Source organism: Diabrotica undecimpunctata, chromosome 5 (assembly GCF_040954645.1).
Source record: "Diabrotica undecimpunctata isolate CICGRU chromosome 5, icDiaUnde3, whole genome shotgun sequence".
NCBI classification, from domain to species: domain Eukaryota; kingdom Metazoa; phylum Arthropoda; class Insecta; order Coleoptera; family Chrysomelidae; genus Diabrotica; species Diabrotica undecimpunctata.
Window position 1 is genome coordinate 61,216,119 of NC_092807.1, and position 26,891 is coordinate 61,243,009.

Genomic DNA, 26,891 nt, shown 5'->3' on the forward strand with positions numbered 1-26,891 from the left:
TATATACATGTATATATATATATATAAACAAACAAATATCCAGTATTTCTTATATATATATATATATATATATATATATATATATATATATATATATATATAAATTTTACTACTTTTAGGCATTTGTGGAAAGTAACAAGAGCATAAAATGGTGTCCAATACCTGGTTGTGGTCGCGCTGTTAGACTTCCAGAAGCAGAGAGGACAACCACCAACTCAAATAAAAAACCGTTACCCACGACGTCACATGCTGTTGATTGTGGTAATGCGCATTTCTTTTGCTGGGAGTGTTTAGGTAACTGAATTTATTAATCTTTGTAGCTATTCGTTCTAGTGTGCATATTTTTAACTTCTCAGACCAATAAACAGGATGTCATCAAATGTTCTGTAGAAAATAAAAGTGTTCAAAATACTTCCTAAAAGAGAAAAAATATAAATTAGAAAATGCAAGTTTTAGGCACTGAATTAATATCTTCCAATTAATTTAGTAAGGTATTTATTAAAAAGCCCAAAAAATCTAAGCCTAGTTTTTGATTTTTCTAGAGATTTAAGCCCTAAAAATCTTACGAACAAGCTAAATTTTGCTGAGTTTTGCTGAATTTTGACCCCAAAAAAGATGCAGAAAAGGTTACCACTTTTACCCGCTTCCCCCTAAAATCTCCTCTGTAGAGGGGTATCAACGCAAAAAAATCGGTTTACCAAAAATCTGTAGGCCGTAAAAAAAATGTTTTAAATAAAAAATGTAGCTGAGATAATTTTAAAGAAAAATGTTTATTAACATAACACTTTTTGCGTAGAAAGAACCGTTATCTTAGAAACAACGCTTGAAGCGAGTCAAAATGCATTTTAAAGGTGAAGAGCGCAGCTTTTGTATGCAATGTTTGTGTTTTGCCGCAAATGAGGTCGGTTTCTATAAAGCTGTTTAATAAATAAACTTTGGACATGAGGACATTTTACAAAGATACTTAATCCGTCGTAAAAAGAAATTCAAATTATTCTGCTCGTTGGCCTATTAGCAACATCACTTTTTTTTTAATAATGAAGTTCCCAATATGGCAGTCGATATCAACGACAGAAACAATGTTTGTGAAGAGCGACAAAAGTTGCATCAATTACACAAGATCAAAAAAGTAGTAATTCTTTATTATATTATAATAATTTTATTTAACAAAACAATAAAAAAAATTGTATGAAGGTATGGAGTCCCATGGAGGTAGTAGTATAAAGCAACCTATGATGATATAAGAGCATCTTTAAATTACTACCCAGAGTGGTTTCTTGTGTTTAGGACATAAATTATATCGTTCACTTAGATATATTTAGTATACTACAAATTGTATACGCCCTCTTGTAGATAATAAAAATATTGATAATTTACAGATTTTATCAGTAGGCTGTGTAAAACGATTTGGTAGAATTTGGCATTAAGTGATCTTCGAATAGTTGAACATTTGGTCCTTGTACTTTTCTGATCTCATAGGCAAGGTTCTTGCGATTTGTTAGTATAAACACTTATGTTAGTGAATATTATTAGAAGCAATAAACAACAGATAAAAAGTAGTATTTTTTGAATTTCCTTAGGTTCTTAGAATATCCTAACATTCAGAATAGTTTACTAACGGAAAATATAGTATTAAGACTTTACGTAAACTCGAATATTTCATTTGAAGCTCCCAAAGAAACCGCTATTACTATCTTTTATCAAATGTGGTCGAAAACATTTGTTATATTCAGTGAAGGTCGATTTCTTAGAGATGATCTCAAACACGTTATAGATAAAACCATACAAAGAAAGTGTATATTTTATAAAAACGTTACAAAATAAAAAAAGTACAAGGGTTTAAAGTAAGGTAAATTCTTATCTAGTAATAAATCTTTGTGTTCGGGATTATAATAATTTAATTAATTAGAATAATGTCACTATTGTCTAACCCAGTTTAACACAACATTTACCATAAAAATTTAACAACTGGTTTTATTCATGAATATCGTATTATTGTTTTATATTCTTTCACCTACAGACAGTAGAAAGGAATAATAAAGTTGTGACCTAAACATTAGCAGAAGTTTATGGGGCTACTGCCAGAAATGGTTTTATTCGTACACGTCTGTTAGATCTATTACACCCTAAAATTATGCATATTATGTTTGAAAGCAAACTTTACGCTCTACCCTAGTTTACATTCCAAGTATGCTTGAACTCTAAATTTAAGGCAAAATAATATCGAAGAACTGTTTTTTGAAATACATTGGTATTTATGTATAGCCGTAAACAATAATCTGTTTTTGTAGGATAATAAAACATGGGCGGGTTTAGTATTATTTATTTTCATTTTTTTCCCAAGTTTGGAGTTCTTTTAAGTAATGTTGCAGGAAATATTTTTCATGGTCTTTCAGAAAGTACTAAGTGAAGTAAAAATTTCTAAAGAAGTTTCATCCATCGATGTTATATATTTAAAAAAAAAAAATGCTTATAATTATAATGAAAGTATATCTGAAGATGATGATATATTCTAACCTTAAACGATTACCAATTTGTCAGTGATTATCAGTGAATTGGAGGTTGATTAACTTTTAGCCTTGGTGTTCTAGACGACAGCCATATTGTGGGTAAAAGATGTGAGGGTGGATGTTTTGACCCATTGAAATTTTAAACTATGATTATTCTTCTTCTTCTTATAGTGCCGTGCATCTATAGTGCGTTGGCGAATTATCTTACGGCCAGACGTCCTTCTTTTGCGGCATGCAAAAGATCGCCAGTGTTATTTATGCCTGTCCAGTTCTTTATGTTCCTTAGCCACGACATTTGTTTGCGACCTCTCTTCTCTTGCCTTTATCTTTCCCTGGATGATTATTTGAGTATATATTTCGTACCTTGATCAAATTGAGTACTTCTCTCTTAGTATTTGCCTTTCTTAAGACTTTTATGTTTCTCACCCTATCTGGCCATTGTATGCGGAACATTCTTCGCAACATCCACATTTTGAAGGCCTCCCACTTATTAATGTAAAGTACTCTTAACGTCCATGTTTCGATGCCGTATAAGAATATGGACCATACATAGCATTTAACCATCCTGTAGCCGAGATTAAAGGAAAGATTGCGGTTACAAAGTAGCGGTTTAAATTTAATAAAAGCTTGTCTTGTTTGTTCGGTACGGCATTTTATTTTTTGTTGAGGATCCCATTGGTCATTCATCATCATTCCCAAGTATTTAAATGTTTTCACTTGATCGATTGGAGCATTATCTACTTGGAGTTTTATTCTTAAAAGTGCATTTTTCCTTATTGCCATGTGTTTAGTTTTTCCAGCATTTATCTTCAAGGTATATATTGTTCCTACGGTGTTTATTGTATTTAACATCAATTGCATATCATGTTCGTTGTCTGTTATTATCGCGGTGTCGTCGGCGTAATGAATGTTATTTATCGGCAACCCGTTTACCTTCATTCCACACTCAGAGCCTTCCAGTGCCTCTGCAAAAATGTTCTTCACATAGAGATTGAACAGCACAGGAGACAAAATACATCCCTGTCGAACCCTTCTTAAAATTTTAAATTCTTCTGTGTTGGTTGATTTGTTCATTCTCACTCGTGCTTTTTGATTCCAATAGAGATTCTGCATAACTTATAACATATCTTTCTCGTCAATATTAGCGCTATGTAGCATTTTTATCATTGAGTCGTGGTTTAGTATTAGACGCTTTTTCGTAATTAAGAAATGTTATGATTATATCCTTTCGTTGATCCATGCAGTTTTGTAAAGATAGTTCAAACATTTCTAACCATGGAGCTGCGCAAAGGTGGAGTCAAATTCACGTATAGGCAGAAAAGTTCTATTGTAAGTGGAATTATACATTGCATAGTATTATGCGTTTCGCATGAAAGTGGGGACTAAACCAAATTTCGTCTACTGCGCCGTGGTCAGGAGTGCTTGAACTATCTCTACAAGCGTATTAGCCCGCTCTTAAAACCAAATTGTGTCTCCCGCTTAAATCTTCCAGCTTTCTAAACATGTTTATTCTAAGTGTTCAGTATTATTTATATGTGCTGTAAACGTTTGTCTGTGTGTAGAGTGTTTCTGAGTGAACGTATGTTGTGTGTTGCATATGTACCTATTGTGTACGATACGATACAGGATGATGTATATATAGGGTTTCTTAGTCCACTATTGTTGGTATATTTTGATCTTTTTTGTGTGTTGTTAGGTTTTTGAGTGTTTCTTGACTCCTTGAGCTCTTTTCTCATTTTTTTAATTCAATATTATAAAATTTGTTGTTTATAAATAAGAATGAGTAGTCATTATTTGTTAATACCCTTTGTTTAGGCTTTTTCCTTCTTGAAATACATTTTTCCGTCGACCGTCCATTTATGATCAATTTTAACACCCCCAAAATCATTGATTAATGACCCCTATTAATGAATGATTTTCTATTAATGAACGATTTTATTATACGCAACACAACATACATTGCTTGCATAAATTATTTAAACGCTCTGTGATTGGCAACCTGTGGTGTAGGCAACCAAACATTGGTTATATTCCCACTAAAAAATTAATTTAAAATGAAGTAGCCGCTGTTAGTACTATCTGTCATTGTATGTCATTATTTACTTTATTGTTTAAAATTCTGTGTATTTAAAAAATCAAAGGATGGATATTGACGAAGAGTTTAATTTAACTCCACCAGAATTTAACTTCTTCTATCACAGAATTTACAGAGGTCCAAGAAGACTTAAATATAAATTTGTCAAAATGCTATACACCAGATAATCATTTATCAATATCTTCCTTCAATTTCAGTAATTGCACCATTTCGAATATTAATTTTTACTATAATAAAACAACCACTAAGGAAACTTTGAATAAAGTCAATGAAAGCTGAAAAAATTGTTGTTTATCGTTAAGTAAATAAATATTTAAACTAAGATATCTTTATTTCTGAAAAGTACCGTCGACGGAAAAGTTTTGTAACGAACTCGTGAATTAAAATGGCGATTAACAATCTCGAACATTAACGCGCTCGCTTCGCTCACGCGTTAAAATATCTCAATTGTTAATCGCCCTTATTAATACACTTGTTGGTTTAATAACTATTAATTAGAGCAATGGCTTTAGCCTTTATTATGTGTTTATTTTTTTGATGTTTATGTTGTAGTTGGAGTGGTAATTTAAATATCTGTTAGTGTGGGTTGCTTTTCTGTAAACTTTGATTTTATGATCTGTGTCTTTTTTGTGAGTAACACCTCCAGAAAATGGACTAAATTGTAATATCCTTTTTTATGTTTTATTTCATTGATTCTTCTTTATTGTTGACTTCCATTAGAAATTTATTTAAAGCTTCTAGTCTTAAAGGCCAAATGGAGAACATATTATTTATATTACTTTAACATACTGTGAGTTGTGTGTGTATTTATGTACAATGTTTTGTTCGAAATCCCCCATGAATATATCTGCTAATAATGGAGATAGAAATAATTATCTAGTTGTAAATAAGTATTGTCTTTTTAAAGTGTACGTATCAGTTTTAATAAAGCTATTAACATTTTGCAAACAAAAAGACAAGTAAAATGAAAAAGACAGAAAAGATTTGATTTCACGTTCAAAGCGTCTATGTATCTGTTGATACGTATTTCGACTTAATAAGTCTCATCAGAACAGTTATTCAAAGGCGTTCTTAACAAGAAGACAAGTCTTCTGCTTCTTCTGTCACAAGTGCCAGGTCTTATTCTTTGTGTTAGGTCGGAAACACGACCGGACACAGAAAGGACCAAAGAAATGCTAGACACAGCAGAGATGATAACCATTAGAAAAATCTATAGTAAGACATTATAAGAACTAGAAGTACCGATATACGACGTAGATGCAAGGTGAAAAACATCAAGGACTGTGTAAGAAATAGAAGAGTAGAATGGAACGATCATATAAGCAAAATCAAAACAAATAGGGTAGTAAAGACAACGATGAACGGTTTCTCTAGAGGAAAATGATAAGTGGAAAGTTTACGAAAAAGATGAAACGACAAAAAACGAAGAAGAAGAATTAGAAGAAAAGTTATAATTAGCTTTTCCTAAGGTAAAAACATCATTTTCAGATTTTTATTAACCATAAGCATGCTATTGCCTACAAAATCAATTCCAAGTAAGTCAACCATCAATTTTGAAAAACATAACCTACTAACAACAACTTGTTGATCATATATTATAGCAGATTTTTTAAAAATAATCTTGTTTTGAACAAATTCTGAAGTGGAAAGCGAAACTTCAAACATTACTTAGTTAAAAATGTAATTTTTATTACAAGCAATTGCAGTTTAATCCCATATAAATATAATATTTAAAATTATATTCCAAATATATTATTAAAAAAAAATAATATTAAATAAATAAATTTTAAATAAAGATATACCATTTTTCACACCTTTATTTTAATGTATTTAATGCTAGTATAGCAAAACTTATTTGAAAACCAGTTTTTAAATCGAAATTAGATGCAAATAGTTTATCCAGATACAAACTTATTATTCAGTCGATTTTATTATGAAAAAACTGATGATTTGTTAATTCATAAATAATAATTACAAAGCATAATTTATTTTATGAATACAGTCTATTTAATCATGCTAGTTATTCATAAGGATTTTTACAGGTGAAGCACACGCACCATCAGGTTGTAAACAATGGCGAGAATGGCAGCTAAAAATTAGTGAAATAAAACCCGAGGAATTAAAAGCTTCTTGTAGTGGTTCAGAAGATGCGGCAAACTGTCTTTGGTTGGTGACTAATTCTAAACCTTGTCCTAGTTGTAAAAGTCCCATTCAGAAAAACGAAGGCTGTAATCATATGAAGTGTTCAAAGGTGAGACATAAATTATTATTAAATTTGCAAAATTTCTGCGCATATTTATACTCCTTGTATGGTGTAATATATTGTTTTGTTAAGACTAATATATTGTTAAATGTATTCAACTGCATTTAGTAGTAGGAATCTTCGGATTTTGGAACTTAAAAGAAAAGAGGAAATGGGTTCGTAAAATTTTGTAAAAAATACAATTTTCACTTATAAATATGTGCATTTTCTTCTAGAAGATTATAAATTCTCTGGTAGTGTACAGCAATATTATTAAAAATATCGTAAGGTACCAAATTGACATATTAAAGTTACCAAGCGGTTTATAAATTCAATAAAATTCGTGAAAACTTATCCGAGTGCAGATATTTATTTCGAGCATGAACTTCTAGTGTTGGTCTTAAAAATAAGACAAAGAAGAAGAAAAATTTAAAAATTATAAAAAACTAGACACGATTAGCTTAAAAATAGTTAATGATTGAACTGTATAATAGATAGAACGGTAGTCTAAAATACTTACCTTATTCTTACTTACTATAAATGATTTACACTGATCTATAGAACTCTGATCTATAGAACCAATACAGTACTCTTTAGATACTTTTATACAAAACATACAACATTATTAACCTGTATGCGTCCACTGCTGGACATATTTCTCCCTTAGCTCTGTCCATCTGTCTCTGTCTTGTGCGTCTTGCATTCAGTTATTGCTAAGACGCTTCAAATCGCCAGTCCATCTAGTTGGTGGGCGTCCTCTGTTTCGTATTGCTTCTTGTCTTGGTCTCCACTCGACAATTCGTTTTGTCCATCGGTTGTCTGATAATCTGGCGACGTGTCCTGTTCAATTCCATTTTAGCGACGCGATTTTTTCGATGGAGTCTGTTGGTTTTGTTCTACGACGTGTTTCTTCATTTGGGATTCGGTATCTCAGAGAGACACCCAACATATTTCGCTTCTTACCCCTCTGAGTCACGCGAATCTTATTGACTACCTTTTTTGTGAGTTAATATTTTCGCTCCATAAGTGAGTACAGATAACACATTTTGATCAAAGATTTTCCTTTTGAATCATATTGGTAGATCTGATTTAAATACATAGTTTAATTTACCAAACGCTGTCGAGGCTTATCTTATGCGACGTAGGAGCTCACATGTTTGTGTATCTGTGCCCAACCGAATTATGCCCTAAGGACTTAGAAGATGTAGTCTGCACATTATCTCTTCCATCAACAGCAATATTGCGATTTAGCACCAGATTAGTCATTATTTACGTCTTGTTTATATTAATCTTTAGTCCGACCTCCAAGGAAGCGTGAATAATTTCTCTAACATTATTATTGCATCATTCATATCTTAAATGACAGCTTATCTCTATTTATGTTGATACTATGCTCGTTCAGACGTGCTTTCTTACAAAATATGTTCTAAAAGCGTCGTAAATAGCTTTGGAGAGTCGATGTCTCCTTGTCGTACTCGTTGTATACAGAATTTATTTGTTTCTTGTTCCGATAGTCTTACGCTAGCTGTGGTATTTTGGTAGATATATTTGATTATGTAGTGTAGCGATGGTCTATTCGGTATTCCGTCAATGCTTTAACATTTTCTGATGGCGTATGGTATCGAATTCTTTCTCGTAGTCGACAAATATCAATGCCAATGGTTTGTTGTATTCTGCAGACTTCTCTATCAGGTTCTTTATCACTAGTAACTGGTCTTTAGTGCTGTATCTTGATCTAAATTTAGCTTGTTCTCTAGGCTGATAGAAGTTTAATTTAGCGTCCAGTCTTTTTTTGATAATTTTTGTGAAAAGTTTATATATGTGTGAAAGCAAACTAATAGAACGGTAGTTTTTTAGATCTATTATATCTCCTTGCTTGTGTAATAAAATAGTAACTGCATTGTTGCATTGGGAAGGAGTTTTTCCTTGGTAAATGCATTCGGTAAAAAGCTTGCCAAAGTCTGGATAATTTTATTTCCACCTAGTTTTATCGCTTCGATCACTACTCATAGCCAGGGGATTTGTTATTTTTCATTTTTAAGGGTACCTTTTTGATACAAAATATACAGACAGTAAATAAATCATGAAACAAACTCATTAGTTTGCAAAGAATTCACATTTTACAATAATCCTGAAACAGTTCAATTTTTAATTTAAATGACGAATTTTTTAATAATATGCGAACATGATGACGTCATCAGATTTGACGGGGTGACGTAATTGTTAATGTAGGCTTTGTTTTACTGTATTTGAAAGGTATTTTAATATTATATTCAGTAATGGTATACTGTTATTTCAGTCAACTATGATTTCTTAGAAGTAAACAAAAATTTATATTATTTTTGAGTTTTAGAATTTGCTACTCCTGTTAAAAATGATGAACAACAATCTGTTGTAGTTTAATATTTTAGTTGGGACACCCAGTAGTTAATAAACTTTATGTTTTATTAAAAAAGGATAATGATAAAGAAATACACAAAAAACCAACACCAATTATTAATCGTCAAAAAATCAAGTTGCTATTAGTCGATCAAAATAAAGTTGCATATCATTTAAAATATCAGTTGTAGTTTTGTCATATACATAAAATTTCAAGTAAAAAAGTTTTAGAAGCAAATTATGGCTACTTTAAGCAAAACCCAACGCATAGAAATTGTAATTATTATAGGTTGTGAAAAACAGTTGCGAATTGTTTAATGCCATGTATCCAGACAGACGTTTTAACGAAGTTCATATACTAGCAAAATTAAATATATCTGTTAAAATGACACAGCTAGCGTAAGACTATCTAAACAAAAAGGAAATACATTTTGGATACAGCTAGGATTCTGGATAGAGCTAGGAGTCTGGATTCAGCTAGGTCTTTACAAAGTTATTCACGACGCTTTTAGAACATACTTGTAAAAAGGCAGATCTGAACGAGCATGGTATTAACATAAATGGAGAGAATGTCAGTTATTAAAGATTTGCAGATGATATCATCATTATAGCTGATCGTATAGATGATGCAATATTATTGTTTAAAAATTAATATCATGCTTCCTTGAAGGTCAGAGTTGAGAGATGAAACTCTTAATGTTAGAAGTATCGCAGGATCTCGCTGATTTCATGCAGCGGAAAAGGATTTGTAGACTTTTTGTGCAAGAAACTCGTTGGAAAGATAAGCTAAGAGAACTTGATAAAAGATGCAAGTTAATATTTTAGTAGTTCAGACAGTCACTGCAGAAATGGAATTAAGTATTATTTTAAACAACAAATAGAAGAAACATCTTGTAAGGATAAATAAAGAATAAAAAGTGACCAACTGAATACAGGTAATACCAACGTAAACATCATATGTGCCTACGTCCCCACAGGTAGGGGAAAATAAGGAAAAGAAAGAATTTTAAAGGGTGCTTGATTGCGAGATGCTAGAAATTCCTGTAGACGAAAAGAGTTTTATTGGAGGTGATTTGAATCGACATATCGGTAGAGAAAGAGCAGAAATAGAAAGCGTTAATGAAGGTTTGGGAATAGGAATAAAAAATAATAAAGGGAATAGTATGATTGACTTTGCAGTGGCATAAAATTTGACTGTCATTAATACGTTCTTTATGAAGACTGACGACCAGTGTTTTATCTACAGTAGCGGAGGAAGAAAAAGATAAGGAGCTTACAGTAGTTTTAAGAGTAGACTGCTGGAAAAGCTTAAAAAAAGATAAGGTAAATGACTGGTTGAAAGCCAACACGTTACGTATAAAATTACACGAGTGGTAAAAGATGTCCTAGAAAAAACATCTGGTAAAGGGACTCCTAGGACAAAGGATGCCTTGTTTGCTTGGAGAAAGTAGATCGAGAAATAAAGTTAGAAAAAAGAGAGCTACATTTGATATTTATTGATCTTGAAAAAGAGTACGATACATATGGGTTCCAGAGAAGTATGTATGGCTTGTGACGAATTATGTATAAGGGAGCGTACACCAAAGCAGGGACTGCTGTCAGATTGAACAAAAGCTTTACAATGACGGTTGGTTTGCATCAAGGCTCTTCACTGAGTACTTACCTGTTTAATATTGTCATGGATATACTGACAGAGAAAGTAAGGGAGGGGGCTCCTTGGTCAATGTTCTTTGCTGATGATATCGTGTTAGTGAAGGAGAGCAAAGCAATGTTGGATGAGACGGTGGAGTATTGGATAAGGGCTATTAAATAGGAAGGACTTAAGGTTAGCAGGTTAAAAACGGGTATATGTGGTTGGGAGGAACATAGTATTGTTTGTAAAAACTAGGACAAGTAGGAGAATTTAAATACCTTGGCTCCTACATAATGAAAAATGCGACAATGAATCGAAACATTGCCCACAGGATACAGGTTGGTTGGTTTAACTGAAAGCGAATAAGCGGGGTACTTTGTGATCGACAAATCGAGTATGGTGAGACCAGCGTTAGTTTATGGCGGTGAAGTATGGCATGTAAAGCAGATTCAGTAAAACAAGATAAGGATAGCTGTAATGAAAATGTTACAGTGGATATTGGGTTATACTAGAAAGGACAGGATCAGAAACACCTTGATTAGGGAAAGTGCCGGGGTGACTACAGTGTTAAAAAAGATTAAAGAAAAAAAACTGCAACGGTTTGGTCATCTCAGACTTGAAAAACTATAAAAACTATATAGGGTGAAGGATAGAGCTTTTGGAAGTTAATGGAAGGAGAAGAAAAAGAAAACCGATAAGAAGACGACAGGACTGTGTGGCAGAAGACTTAAGAGGGAAAGGTTTAGGTGAAGCAGATCCGATGGACAGAAATAAGTGGCTACAAAAAGTAAGGAACAGGGACCCCTGAAAGGGAAAAAGCTAAAAAAGAATAAGGACAATACGTATTGTCGAGTAGAGACCAAGACAAGAAACACTACTGAGCAGAGGACGCCCACCAACCAGATGACTTGACGATCTAAAGCGTATTAGCAGTAACTGGATGGCAAGTCGCACAAGACAGAGACAGATGGAAAGAGCTGGGGGACACCTATATCCAAAAGAAAACGCATACAGGTTGATGATGAAATCCCATATAAACACAATAATTAATTTAGATATGCCACAAGAACCTAGTTTCAAAACCTTATCAGCATTCATACTGTGATGCTATCACAATTTGGTGGGAATCTCCTAGACTCTTCAAGTTACTAATGAATAAAATCCAAGAAATAGATCTAGACCAAAAATTGATCTGCACTGTTATAGTTTGGTCATTGGATCAGAAATGATAAGTACTACATTCTTAAGGTTATAGTTTAAGTTAAATTAAAAGAAAAGAGTAACAAGAAGTTTAATTTGCTATGATGACATGGGACTTGCAGTAGAACAACTCACCTTCATTATTTTTCGTAAAACTACATAAAGTCATCCTTCAAAGTTTTGTTTTTATCCCGTGTTTACTTACAACTTTGCACTTAATATTTTTTATTGTATAAATGTTAAAAACCTTTCAGAGACATTCCTACTGTAATCAATTTTCGCGAAAAACGTTTTTAGTTAAATGAAAGCAAGTTTCATAAAGGGATAGCAATATTGCAAAATATTGATTCTATATTACTTATAAAATGTAATATTTGGGTATTTAAACTAAAAGTTCATATTTATTACAATTTATTTTACTTATCTATTTCCAGTGCAAATTCGACTTTTGTTGGGTATGCCAAGAGTCATGGAAACGTCATAGTTCTGCAACAGGAGGATATTTTAGGTGTAATCGTTTTGAAGCTGTTTTAAAAGCTGATGAAAAGCAGGGCACGCTAATAATTGAAGCTTTAGATCGTAATAATCAGATGCAGGAAATGTCCCGTTTTCTACACTTTTATACTAGATTTAGAAATCACGAAAATAGTCAAAAATTAGAAGAATCTCTTATGACTTGCGTAAAGCAAAAAATGGAAATTTTGGCTAATAGTTTTGGAACAACAAAGGCAGATGGTAAATAAGCTTTATTCTTTTTACTGTAGAATGATCCCAAATGTAAAATCTGGTTTCCTCACTATGTTTATACTTGCCTGTTAATTTTATTGTTATTTTAATGGTATTGTTGTGAATTTATTAATTGTTATGTCTTTAATTTATAATGTCTTTACTAATTTATTATATTGTTCCTACTTTAATTTATTAAAAGGCACGATAATTTATATAAGTTTATTTATCACTACATATACAATAATTTATTAGTAGGCGAGCGTAACAATAATACCGCGAGCGCGAATCTTCTTTATTAACTGTTTTCAAAATAAAAGTTCCCTCATATTTATACGAAAACAGCTGCTCTAGAACTTGATGGATGTTGACCTCAATTGACCTGGTTTCGCCTCGAATGGACAAGCCTAATTCCGGAAGATTCGAATGGAACCAGTTTTTTATTACTTGGGGTTTATGGTCGAAAAGTCTCGTATAATCTAAAACATATTAGCATTAGTCATCATATATTTTACAGTTATTTTTAGGCCAGGATAGTTATCGTAACATTGCCCCCCTCTTAAAAGATGGTTCCTCCTGGAACCTTTTCGGGACTGGAACCGGAACTGCATGCTGGTATCGGCAACTGGACCCTCTTTTACAACTTCCAGTTGTATAAAAATGACAAGGGACGGTTTTCTCTCCGCACCAGTAACTATGCGGATTGCAACAGACTAACACCTGGACTTCGGTGTCTTTGAAGATCTCCTCCACCATATTTCGGATAACCCTCCAATCTAATTGGCGGTACTCCAACTTTGGTATGGCTAACTTTTGCACGTCGGACTCTAGTACGTGCTCTCTCAATTGAAGTAAGGCTTCCCATACATCTCGGTAGGTAGGTTGGTCACGGGCAGTGTCTTTTGTCACCAGGTAGAAAAGGTAACGTGATGCATCTTGGAGCTTCAAGGTTTTACCGGTAGCTGGCACTTGGCATTGAAGTTCTGCAACTCGACCAAACTTCCTTCGAAAGACGGATGCCAACCCTGGTGCGTCTTTGATACTGGCCGGGATGGTAAGGGCCAGCGAGTAGTCATCGGGGAGCGCGAGTAGATCTTGCTTTTCTTCAGTGGTAACACCATGTCTCGCTTTACCGGTACCTCCATAGGCACCCATGAATTCCTCAAACGTGAGGTCAGACACATCGTAGACTTGGTTTACTTCCACTTCTTCATCTACGTCGTGGTCACCTTCGAAAGATGCCAACCGGTTATGGTGTACTATCATCGGCTTTCCCCTCGGAATCTTGCTTATTCGGTAGATGACATCGTTGATCTTCTCCATAATGAGGTATGGACCTTCCCAAAACTGCTGCAATTTGGGAGAACAACCTTTTCGCTTCTTGGGATTATACAGCCACACTTTGTCGTTCTTCTTAAAGCAACCCTTTTCGGCTTGTGTATCGTACCGTTTCTTCATTCTGTCGCTAGCGATCTGAAGGTGGGAACGGACCAACTCATGTACATCGTCCATTCTTCTCCGTAATTCGATCACATAATCTTCACCTGCTACATCTTCTCCAGGTTTACATCCAAACTCGAGATCACAAGGTAGTCGCATTTCGCGTCCGAATAGGACTTTGGCTGGTGTCTGGCCTGTTGATTCGTTAACAGCAGATCTGTAGGCCATTGTGAAGAACGGAAGGTATTGGTCCCAGTCTCGCTGATGATCGGACACCATCTTTGTCAAATACTTGCCAACTGTCCTATTCATTCGTTCTACCATACCATCCGATTGCGGATGATACGCGGTAGTTCTTGTTTTCTTCATGCCTAGTCTATCACATATTCCTTGGAATAGATCGCTTTCGAAGTTCCTGCCTTGGTCACTATGTATCTCCAAAGGCACTCCAAATCGGCTGATATATTCTTGGATCAACTTATCTGCAACGGTGGCGGCCTTCTGGTCGGGAAGTGCGTAAATCTCGACCCACTTAGTGAAGTAATACATTACTACCAGCATGTACTTGCCTCCGTTTTCACTTTCTGGAAATGGCCCAGCGATGTCCAAAGCTATTCTTTCAAACGGGCTTCCAACATTATATTGTCTCATAGGAGCTCTCCTTTTTCGGTAAGGCCCGTTACTCGTGGCACAAATAGTACATTTCTTACACCAGTCTTTTACATCGTCGGAACTGTTCATCCAATAAAACCGTTCCCGAATTCGCTGAAGGGTTTTCCTTACACCAAAATGCCCTCCCGATGGACTGTCGTGTAACTGACGAAGTACTTCCGCTATTCTGCTCTTTGGGATCACCAACTGTCTTCTCTTTTCCGAACCGTCATCATTTTCCAGGACTCGTTTGAGCAAGCCATCTTCGATGATAAATGAGTCCCACTGGGCCCAATACGTCTTAACTACTGAGCATAGGTTTGATATTTCCTGCCAAGGTGGTCGACGGTTTTCCTCTTTCCATTTTCGGATTTTCTGTATAACTGGATCTCTCTCTTGTTCTTCCCTTATCTTAGTAGGCGTCCAGTCGTCGTTGACAATCGTCGTTCTTAGCACTGCTGCTTCCTTGGATTCCGTTTTGTTGCAGTGGGAACACTCTGCTGGGCATGGCCTTCTGGAAAGAGAATCAGCGTTTCTGTGGCTAACTCCGGCCCGGTGCTCAATCTTAAAATCGTATTCTTGGAGTCGTTCGATCCACCTGGCTATCTGACCCTCTGGATTCTTAAACTGCATCAACCACTTAAGGGCGGCATGGTCGGTTCGGATTAGAAACTTTCTGCCATAGAGGTATTGATAGAAGTGCTCTACTGATTTCACTACTGCTAGAAGTTCTCTTCTCGTGACGCAATAATTCCGTTCAGGTTTTGAAAGAACTTTACTAAAATATCCGAGAACTCGTTCCTGTCCTCCTTGAATCTGAGACAGCACTCCTCCAATTCCCACATTACTTGCGTCCGTATCTAAGATGAACTCTCCTTCTGGCAGTGGATACCCTAAAATTGGTGCTGTTATTAAATGCTTTTTCAACGTTTCAAATGCATTTTGGCAGTCTATATCCCAGCGGTATTCTCTTGCTTCCTCTGTAAGTCGCGTTAATGGCTTAGCGATATCTGCAAACTTCTTAATAAACCTCCGGTAGTAAGTACATAGTCCAAGAAAACTTCTCACTTGATGTTTGTCAGTTGGTTTTGGCCATTCCTTAATGGAATCGATTTTTCCCTTATCCACGGCCACTCCTTCTTTACTGACTATATGACCCAGATAATTGACTTTACCTTGAAATAGCTGGCACTTCTTGGGGTTTAGCATCAATTGGGCAGCTTTAAGTCGATTAAAAACGTTTTCTAAATTCCTCAAATGATCTTCGAATGTCTCCCCCAAGACGATTATGTCATCTAAATAAACCAGGCATGTTTTCCAAGATAACCCTCTCAACACATTTTCCATAAGCCTCTCAAATGTCGCAGGAGCATTATAAAGTCCAAATGGCATAACGTTGAATTGCCACAATCCAGATCCTGTGGTGAAGGCTGTCTTTTCTTTATCGACTGGGTCCATTTCTACCTGCCAGTATCCAGACTTCAAATCTAAAGTAGAAAACAATTTACTTCCAGCCAATGTGTCCAATGTGTCATCGATCCGAGGCAGAGGATAACTATCTTTCTTGGTAACGTTGTTCAGCAAACGGTAATCCACACAGAACCTCGTCGTTCCGTCTTTCTTCTTAACCAGGACCACCGGAGAGACCCATGGACTCGTAGAAGGTTCTATCACCCCGTCTTTCTTCATTTCCTGAACAATCGTTTCAGCTTCCTCTCTCTTCGCCTGTGGTAATCGTCGAGCTGTTTGACGAATTGGCTTAGCATTACCAGTATCAATTTTATGCTTAACAACGGTAGTTCTTCCCGTCTTTCCTCCTTTCGGTACGAAAATTTCACGATACTGCCGAAGAAATTCCCTTAATTTCCTTTTCTCCATCTGATTTAGAGACTGTCCTGCAACTGCAACCATTTGGTCGAATTTGTCATTGGAATTATCAGATGTTGTCGCCTGACGGATTATGGATGTCACAGGTACACAAGTTCCTACCTTTGTCTCTTTCTTGATGGTCACTGGGTAGTCGTTAACATTGATAAGTCTCACAGGAATTTCTTTAGCCGAAGTCACCAATTCCTTTCCAATTATGATTCCACGGCCAACCTCATCGTCGTGGTTCCAAGGCTCCATCATAACAGGTCTCCCTTCGTCCACAATTCCCTGTAGCCGCGCTACTATGATCGTTTCGCTTCTCGCAGGCACGACTGTATCTTCTTTAATGGCTGCTTGCACAGTGTTGTCATTATGTGGATGGAGAAATACTTCCTCGTTGCCAACTTTGATTACCTTATTCTTAAAATCCAATTGGAATCCATGCATATTCATTACGTCCATTCCTAATATAACATCCTCTTCGATGTCAGCAACTATAACAGTATGGACAAACTTTTCTGCTCCAATTCCCAATTGTACTTGGATTTCTCCATGAATGTTGGCATTTTCACCTGTAGCGGTCCGAAGTCGCAACCTCGTTGGTAACAGTTTCTTTCGGCTGTTTATAACTGTCGGGCGTATAATGGTTCTGGTCGCTCCGGTATCCACCAACAACGTATGCTTTTTACCATTTATGTCTCCATCTACATATACACTATCTTCACGACATTTCAAAGAAGCTATTAGTATGAGAGGGTCTTTGGAAAAGTTCTGGGTCGAAGCTGCCCCCCTAAGGCTGACCCGTTCTAGTTTTCCTGATGGTGAGTTTCTTGATTTGCGTCGTACCTAGGGTGCTTACAGGAGCTTCGTACGTGTCCTATTTCGCCACAATTCCAGCATCTGATGGTCTTCGTTTTCTTGTATGTCATGCTTTTCATCATATTAACGAGCTGGTCAAGTTTATCTTCATCTCCTTCCTCTTTTACAGTCCTAACTTTACTGTACCCGCCAGAGGCCTGCGTAGCTGACTCGTATTCGAGGGCGGCGCATAAGACATCAACCAGCGTCTTGTGACGAGCTAATCGCAGTGTTCTCTGCATTTCATGATCACGAAGACCATCAATAAACGTTTGAACGGCCAATTTTTCCATCATGTCTTCGGGAGCTGTTGGATAAGCATATCGTACTAATCTGGCAATATCTACCTCATATTCTTGAAGAGCCTCATCTTTCTTCTGTCTACGATTTTTAAGCTGTGACTGATATACATGCTCCAAATGTTCGTGGCCATATCGCATATTTAACCTCTTCTTCAGTTGTTCGAAATCATCGGTCTCCTCTACGGCTATGGTCTGAAGCACATCTAAGGCATCTCCTCGAAGAGCGATAGTCAGGTTTACCGCCTTTTCTTTTTCAGACCATCCATTTGCTCTTGCGGCTGATTCGAACTGTTTCATGTAGTTGTTCCATGACGATTTTCCATCGAAAGTTGGGACTTTCACATGGACAGAACCTCCACTTCCTTCAAATTTCGGCCGTGTTTCCAACTTACATTTCGTCTCTTCTTCTTTTGTCTCCACTGTAATTGGATTGTTTCCTCTCTCTGCTGTCCCTGTTTCCTCCATCTTCCTTTCCATCTCTTTAATCTTTTCTTCGAAGGCCAACATATCGGCAGCAACTTGGTTTTTTAACGAAGACACTCTATCGTCAAGAGCAGATATCTCTGAAGTGACTTTAGAGATGTTAGCAGAAACTTTGCTTTCCAGAGAAGAAATCTCGTTAGAAACTTTGCTTTCTAAAGAAGCGATGTCGCCGGATACTTTGTTCTCCAATGATGCGATGTCGCCGGAAACTTTGGCTACATCACCAGAAACTTTGGCTACATCAGAAGAAACTTTCGAAATATCGTCAGAAACTTTGTTCTCTAATGATGCGATGTCACCAGAAACTTTGGCTACATCAGAAGATACCTTCGAAATATCGTCAGAAACTTTGTTCTCTAATTTCGAAATCGACGAGATAACAGCATCTTCAAATATATAAGTCTCTGGATCTAGTCCTTCTTCTAGCAAAGCGTTCTTTAGTCGTTGGACTAACTCAGCCTTTTTTCCGGTAGAAGCTAATTCTCTGTCTTCGAGATGTCTTCTTAAATTAGTCACTGTCAGCTCAAAAATGGTCGTCATTTTCACAATTTATAAATATTCACTTGTATTATTATTATAAGTCTAATTTATGTTCGATCTCACTTCTGGCACCATTTGTTGTGAATTTATTAATTGTTATGTCTTTAATTTATAATGTCTTTACTAATTTATTATATTGTTCCTACTTTAATTTATTAAAAGGCACGATAATTTATATAAGTTTATTTATCACTACATATACAATAATTTATTAGTAGGCGAGCGTAACAATAATACCGCGAGCGCGAATCTTCTTTATTAACTGTTTTCAAAATAAAAGTTCCCTCATATTTATACGAAAACAGCTGCTCTAGAACTTGATGGATGTTGACCTCAATTGACCTGGTTTCGCCTCGAATGGACAGGCCTAATTCCGAAAGATTCGAATGGAACCAGTTTTTTATTACTTGGGGTTTATGGTCGAAAAGTCTCGTATAATCTAAAACATATTAGCATTAGTCATCATATATTTTACAGTTATTTTTAGGCCAGGATAGTTATCGTAACAGTATTATTCATAATATATTATCATGTTCTAAGAGGTTGGCCTCTAATATGTATATCATCAGATTAATTGAAATAGTTAAACTTTCTATTACACCGCTATTTATTATTTGTATATTATATTGAAAATATCAGTTGGATGTTATGTATATATATATATATATATATCATCATCATCATCATGTGCAGCTTTATCAACCGTTTCCAATTACGGTGCAGCCTCCCTTATTTCAATGTTATTCTATGTTCTTATTATTATTCGACGATGTCTTAGTTATACGTTGTTCTAATAATTTGCGCTCATTTGCGCCCATATTTTTCTATCTTGTGCTATTCGAGACCACGTTGTTCCTGTTAATTTTCTAATATCATAATCCCATCTGAGATTTGGGCGCCTCTTTGGTCTCTTAGCGTTCCTGGGGTACCACATAGTTGTTCTAGTGGTCCATCTGTTATCTGTTCTTCTTGCCATATGTCCTGCCCATTGCCATTTCAGGGATTTTATTCTTTGGATTACATCAGTCACCTGGGTTTGCCTCCGTATCCATTCAATTCTTTTACGATCCCTCTTTGTTATCCCTAGCATACATCTTTCCATTGCTCTTTGAGTTACTTGGAGTTTCGACGTTATTTCTCTCTTTAATATCCAAGTTTCACATCCATATGTCAAGACGGGTAATATGCATTGATCAAATACTCTCTTCTTGAGGTATAGTGGCATTTTGGACTTGAAGACTAATGGAATTTCGTCCGAATGCTGACCACGCTTGTTTTATTCGTCTGTTGATTTCCGGAAGTAGTGATCCCGATTTATGTATGAGCTGTCCCAGGTATATGTATTCATCTACTACTTCTAGCGAGGTTTCATTAATTTTTATTTCCACGTTGGCTATATATATATATATATATATATATATATATATATATATATATATATATATATATATATATATATATATGAAAATTACTTAGTTCTCGGGAAGAACCGCGTTGAGAATTTATTACTCGACGTTTCCGCACCCATTTTGGAGCCATTATCAAGAGTGATACGGTTCGGCTCGAGTTCGGGGTCTCAATCTGCCTGCTCCCTTCACGTACCAGTATCGTGTTCTATATTGCAAGAACTGTCTCTCGGCACTAAGGTCTCAATCTGCCTACTCCTCAGTATCGAGTGACAACCGTCTTACCCTGTGTGGCTGCTTTTATATTCGCTGTATGCGCGCAAACGGTATGCGCTGACGTGATCTGAACTGACGTGGCCTGAGCGGTGTGGGCATGAGGTCGCTGAAGCAGGGGTCGCCATGTTGCCGGCAATCGTTTCGCGTCATCGCGCGTGTTCAAGCTGTTAGGTCGTTTTTCGATTTCGATAGCTTCACGAATGATTCTCGATTTTAAGGAGCGGATGGGAGCAATGGTTTTTGCTTTTTCGAAATCTGTTTTGTGGCCTGTTTGAATATGATGTTGGGCTAAGGCTGAAGTAGTATCGGAATGTTTGACAAATATAGAATGTTCGTAAATACGGTTATGGATTCGTCGGTTTGTCTGTCCGATGTATGTACGTGGGCAACTGGAACAGGGTATCTCGTAGACACCATAGTCTTCATTAGGGATTTAGTCTTTTACGGATCTGACGAGATTGGACAATTTGGAGTGAGTAGTGAAGATGGTTTTGATATTTAGAGGAAGAAGAGTTCTACTGATCTTATCAGTGACACCTTTAATAAAAGGTAGAAAGATTTTGGGTTGATCCGGCGACAAGGTTTCTTTTTTGGATGGAATGGGGTTTAGATGTTTTTGAATGCTCTTATTGATTTGGGTTTTGTGGCAGCCGTTGTGTAAGAGTGTTTGCCTTATTGAATTAATTTCGGATAACCTATAATTGTTGTCGCTAAGTCTTATGGAACGAGAAATGAGAGTGTTGACAACTTAATTGAGTTGGGCGGGGTGATGATGTGACTGGGCATTAAGATATCGGTTTGTATGAGTGGGTTTCCGGTACACGGAATAGGAAAAACTGTGAGGTAAGTTTTTCTGAATAAGAACATCAAGGAATGGCAAAGACGCTTCAGACTCAACTGCCATCGTGAATTGAATACTAGGATGTATTCCATTCAGGTGGGAGAGGAAGAGATCTAACGTGTCTTTACCATGAGGCCAAATGACAAAAGTGTCATCAACATACCGTAACCACCAGGTGGGTTTGAGATTTGATGAGGACAGGGCTGCTGTTTCGAAATGTTCCATGAAAATATAAGCTATTACGGGAGAGAGGGGAGATCCCATTGGGGCACCTTTAATTTGACGATAGAAATGATTTTGGAATGAAAAGTATGTATTAGACATGCAGTGTTTTATAAGAGATAGTGTGTCTTGGGGGATTTGATGTTTAGAGTCCAAGATGGAAATGGTTTCATCGATGGGAATGTTGGTGAACAAAGAAACAATGTCAAAACTAACTAGTATATCTGAGGGTGAAATAGAAATATTTTTCAGAAGATCAATAAAATGAAAAGAGTTTTTAACAAAAGACGAAGCTTTTTCGGCTAATGGTTGTAAGGATAAAGCGAGATGTTTCGACGATGGGTCTTAGGGGAACATTGGGCTTATGGATTTGTGGAAGGCCGTATATCTTTGTAATTCGGGATGATTTTTTTCTCTGGGTATAAGAGATTTTTTGATGTCTGAAGGTAGAGTAGACTTATTTATGATGGATTTGGTCGTTTTTTTCCAGATAGGTGGTTAGATCGTTTGGGACGCGTTTAGCGAAAAATACAATTTTAAACTTCCACTTAAACACCCTGTCTCTTTTTTAATATCATCATTTTATTAAAGCAAGTTGGCTTAAATCGTAATATTTTAAAGTGCAGAATCTACGATTTCTGTTTGTATAATTACTTAAGGACCACCCTGTATATAATTTGTTATTTCCTGATCGTGAAATTTTAAATAAAAACTTTTTTAATTTCTGGGTATGTCTGTGTGTTATAAATTCTTCTTCTTCTTCTTCAAGTTCCTCGCCTATCGGAGATTGGAGATCATTCTGGCAATTATAAGTTTGTTGGTTACGCGCCTGAATAGTTCAATTGAACTGCATCCAAACCATTCGCGGAGATTGCGTAGCCACGAGATTTTACGTCTTCCTACGCTTCTTCTGTCCTTGATTTTACCCTGCATTATATTCCTTAGTAGTTCGTATTTTTCACCTCTCATGATGTGCCCCAAGTATTTCAATTTCCAGATTTTTATGGAATTTAAAACTTCGCATTGTTATCTTAGTTGTTTGAGAACTTGTTCGTTTGTTTTGATATTGATATCATAATATTTTTAAAATACGTCGGTAACACCACATTTCGAATGCTTCTAGGTTTTTAATGTTGGATTTTTTAAGTGTCCAAGCTTCAACCCTATACAAAAGGGTAGAGAAAATATAACATTGAAGCATTCTTATTCGGAGCGATATATTGATATCGCGATTAAAAAAAATTTTTTCTCATTCTATTAAAAGTTGACCGTGCAATTTCAATGCGGCATCTTATTTCTTTTGTCTGATCAGTATCTTCTGTGATCCATGCTCCAAGGTATTTGTACGAAGATATTTGTTCAATTTCTGTATTATCTAGTACAAGCTTACCTTTGATGTTTTTTTGCTTTTGTAAATACCATGAACTTGGTTTTCTTCAAATTTATTTTTAGTCCATAATCGTTGCAATATATATTTAGTTGTTCAGCAAGGTGTTGCAGTTCTTCTAGTCTTCCTGTTAGAAGGACGGTGTCGTCAGCTTATCTCATGTTATTAAGTGGCTCAGCGTTTATTATAAGGCCCTCACTGACCTCGGCAAACGCTAATTCTGAGATGGCTTCACTGTATAAATTGAATAATAAGAGTGATAAAATACACCCTTGGCTTTACAGAGGTTACATATGATTCTAATGTCTCTACTGTCTATATTTTTATTTAATAAAATTTCTTTAAGTCGGTTATGCTGCACCTTGTCAAATGCCTTCTCAAAATCAATGAAGCAGGAATATACTTCCTGATTTATATCTAAGCATCTCTGCGAAAGAACACTTACTGCAAACAGTGCATCTCGTGTTTCCAGTCCTTTCCTTAATCCCATTTGTGTATTACCTATGCCTTCATCTAATTTCTTATGTATTCTATTGTGAATTACTTTTAAAAACAATTTCAAGGCATGACTCATTAAGGCTATGGTGCGATGTTCATTGCACTCCTTTGCATTGGGTTTTTTTTGGTAGCAGTATGCATGTTGATTGGAGCCATTCTTTAGGTATTATACGTGTTCTATAAATGGTATTGAATAGATCCAAAAGAAGATCAATAGATTCAGTATTCATAATTTTGAGTAATTCGATAGGAACTTCATCAGGCCCGGGAGATTTACCAACTTTAGCTTGTTTCATTGCATATTCAATTTCTTCTCCTCCTTAAATTCTTTTGGTGCTTCTGTTCTCTCTTTGTCTTTAAAAAGTTGTGCTATATATTGTATCCATCTCTGCCTTTTTTGGTTTATATTTGTTATAAGTGCACCACTTTCATCTTTTAGTTGCCTAGTTTGAAGTGTTTTTCTTATTCCTGTTAATTATCTATTTCTTTTCTGCATGTTAAAAAAGTAATATTTTTTCTCAATTTCTTTTATTTCTTGGCACTGCTCATGTAACATTATCTCCTTAGCTTCTTTTATTCTCTTTTTAATTACTCGATCAGTTTCATTATATTTATTAGGATATTTTGTTTTAAATGATTTTCTTTCATTCATTAATAGTAATATTTCTTCAGTCATCCAGTCTTTATTTTTTCTTTGGTTTTAAGTTTTCATTTGCTGTTTTAATTATTGCTACTTTTATATTTTCCCATTTCTAATTAATGTTATAACTACTTTTATTCAGTTCTTGGGAATTACGTAGATTTTCAGTAAGAGTTTTTACAGTTTGTTCCTTTGTTTGTAGTTCCCTTAATCTCTTAATATCAAATCTACTTTGTGTGGGTTTTTTAACCAGTTTTAATTTGATTCGTAATGTGACTACTATGGAATTATGGTCTGAACCGATGTCTGCTCTAGGGTCAGTTTTGGCAGACAGTATAAAATTATGAAATCTTTGTCAAATAAGGACAAAGTTAATTTGATTTCGGATTATTCGATTCGTTGTATCACCGGGAGATTTCCATGTATACAATCTTCTTTTTGGTAGCTTAAAAAGTGTATTAGCTATTACAAATTCTTCCGTCTGGCAAAATTGTATCAAACGGTCACCAGGTTCATTTATATTTCCTAGACCGTATTCCCCCACATATCCATCCACTCTTCCCTGGCTAACTTTGGCATTGAAGTCTTTGGCATAGAAGGCATTGTTATAAATAAATACATTTAATTCTTGCTTAAACGTCTCGGCTATTTGCCATTTTCAATAAGCACTTTATTTTACGAACATTACATTACACAATTATATTTTATGTATTTATATATATATATATATATATATATATATATATATATATATATATATATATATATATATTTCACATGTATAATGTCCTCCCTAAGAGTAAAGCATAAAATTCATAATTTTGTTTCTGATAGTGTTTGGAAAAAGTCACAAAAATAGGTCGATTTTTATTTATAAATTTTAATTGTTTTGTTGCCCATCTAATTGTTTATAGTTATGTAGGTTATAACATTATCGACTAAATATAAGACTATGTTGAATAGAAAAAATGAGTAGTCCATTAAGGGACAAATTTCACGGTTTAGAGTTTAGGTATCCTTCTCTAATTACGTTAGTGAATATTCGTGGAAATCTTTCAGAATAAATTTTGGGGAATGTAGCACATAATAATATAACAGTTATACGGAAAAGACATTTTATTTAATCAAATGTTCAAAATAACCACCATTATCCATCTGAGAGTTGCCAATTCGTTGTTCGAATCCATCAGTGACATTCTGATTATTATTATGAGCGATACTTCAAATGTCTTCTCTAGTTAGGTTAGGTTAGATATAATTTGAGTGGGCGCTTACCCATCTACTTGATCTAAGAAGTCTATTGTGGCTCAGCCGTGAGTTAAAGTTGTCGTTTCAGTCCAACCTTTTTAACAAAGTCTGGTATGGCCTTAGGTGACACTTTTACGAAGTCGTAGGGATCTAGTTCATAATGCTTAAATATATTGAGTCTTATCCTATCCAACCCTGGACAGTTGTACATAATATGTTTCGCCATCTCGTCATCAACCTACTAGTATCTGCAATTGGCACTTTGGAGAAAAAGTAAGACTAATCGACCAGTAGGATTTAGGTGGGGCGTTGTCTTGTCGCCCTATTTTGTGTATGTACACTAGTCTTTACAGTGGTCCAAGTCTTCGGTATATAACTTGGTGCTATCCTAGCCCTAAAAATTTTCATTAGAGTGGGCACTACAATGTCAAATCATTTTTGTAGTAGGGTAGGAAATATTTTATCCTTTCCAGGATATATAAAAGGAGCAAAGTGGTTTATGGTCCACTTTACATTCTCCAGTTTAATGTTAATTGCAAGAAATTCGCAATCGTCTTTCCTAGAATATTTAGGCTGTTCTAGGTGTTCAGCCTGAGTCTGCCCATCAATAATTAATAGAAAAACTTATATGTTTTTAACAAACATATAAGTACACTATAATAAACATATAAGAAAAACAAAAGCGCTTAGCTATTTAATAAATTTTACACACTCCAAAAATACTTTTCTTATCAATTCTTTGATTCATCAATAATTGTTGAACCTGAGAAATGGTTCTATACTAAGAGTTCTAGCGTTTTTATTGTAGATTTGGCAAAGGTTCCATCAGGTTTTTTAAATGGGCTTGGTCCCTGTGCCAAATCCTTAAAACCAATTTTGTAGATTCTCGTGCTGGCAGATATATCTGAATTACTATGACATAACCTTTTTCAAGATTTCCTTTTCGCTTTTCCTACCTCTTTATTGTATTTAGTAACAGTTTTTTAGTACATTTCGCAGTTACTTAATTCTTGGGATTTAATTATTATACTCCTTATTTATTTTTATATTTTTTCTTGTTTTCTGCTTCACCAAGAGGTTTGTCTTTTATTCATCTTAGTTTTGCTTGGGTAGTTCTCTTGGTATGCTGTGAATATTTTTTACCTGATTTGATCATTTGCCTCTTTAAAATTTATTAATGTTTTGATATTACCAATAATTGTATTTCCTATCTTTGTTAAAAAAATCGGTTCGATATACTTTCCAATTTGTACTTCGTATCTCTATAGCCAGTTAAGGATGATTTATCTAAGTAAGGTAATGTAAGGTAAAATCAATGTGTCCATGATCTTAGCTCGATGTCCAACGTCTTGTATTTTTTTGCTTATAAAGGTGGATTTATTGCCTTTATGATTTAGTATAAGCCCCTTCTCTAGAGTGTCGTTAAAAAGGTATTCACCTCTTTC

At 35.3% G+C, this 26,891-nt stretch overlaps 1 protein-coding gene across 1 annotated transcript in view; it reads left to right on the forward strand.

Annotated features, from left to right (window-relative positions):
- The window catches only part of LOC140441343 (ankyrin repeat and IBR domain-containing protein 1-like), a 180,288-nt gene that overhangs the window by 66,632 nt on the left and 86,765 nt on the right, over positions 1-26,891 (forward strand). Inside the window, exons 8-10 of the mRNA XM_072531999.1 lie at positions 120-294; positions 6,648-6,856; positions 12,494-12,794. Of these exons, the coding sequence (XP_072388100.1) occupies positions 120-294; positions 6,648-6,856; positions 12,494-12,794 (685 nt within the window). The remainder of the gene's footprint in view (positions 1-119; positions 295-6,647; positions 6,857-12,493; positions 12,795-26,891) is intronic.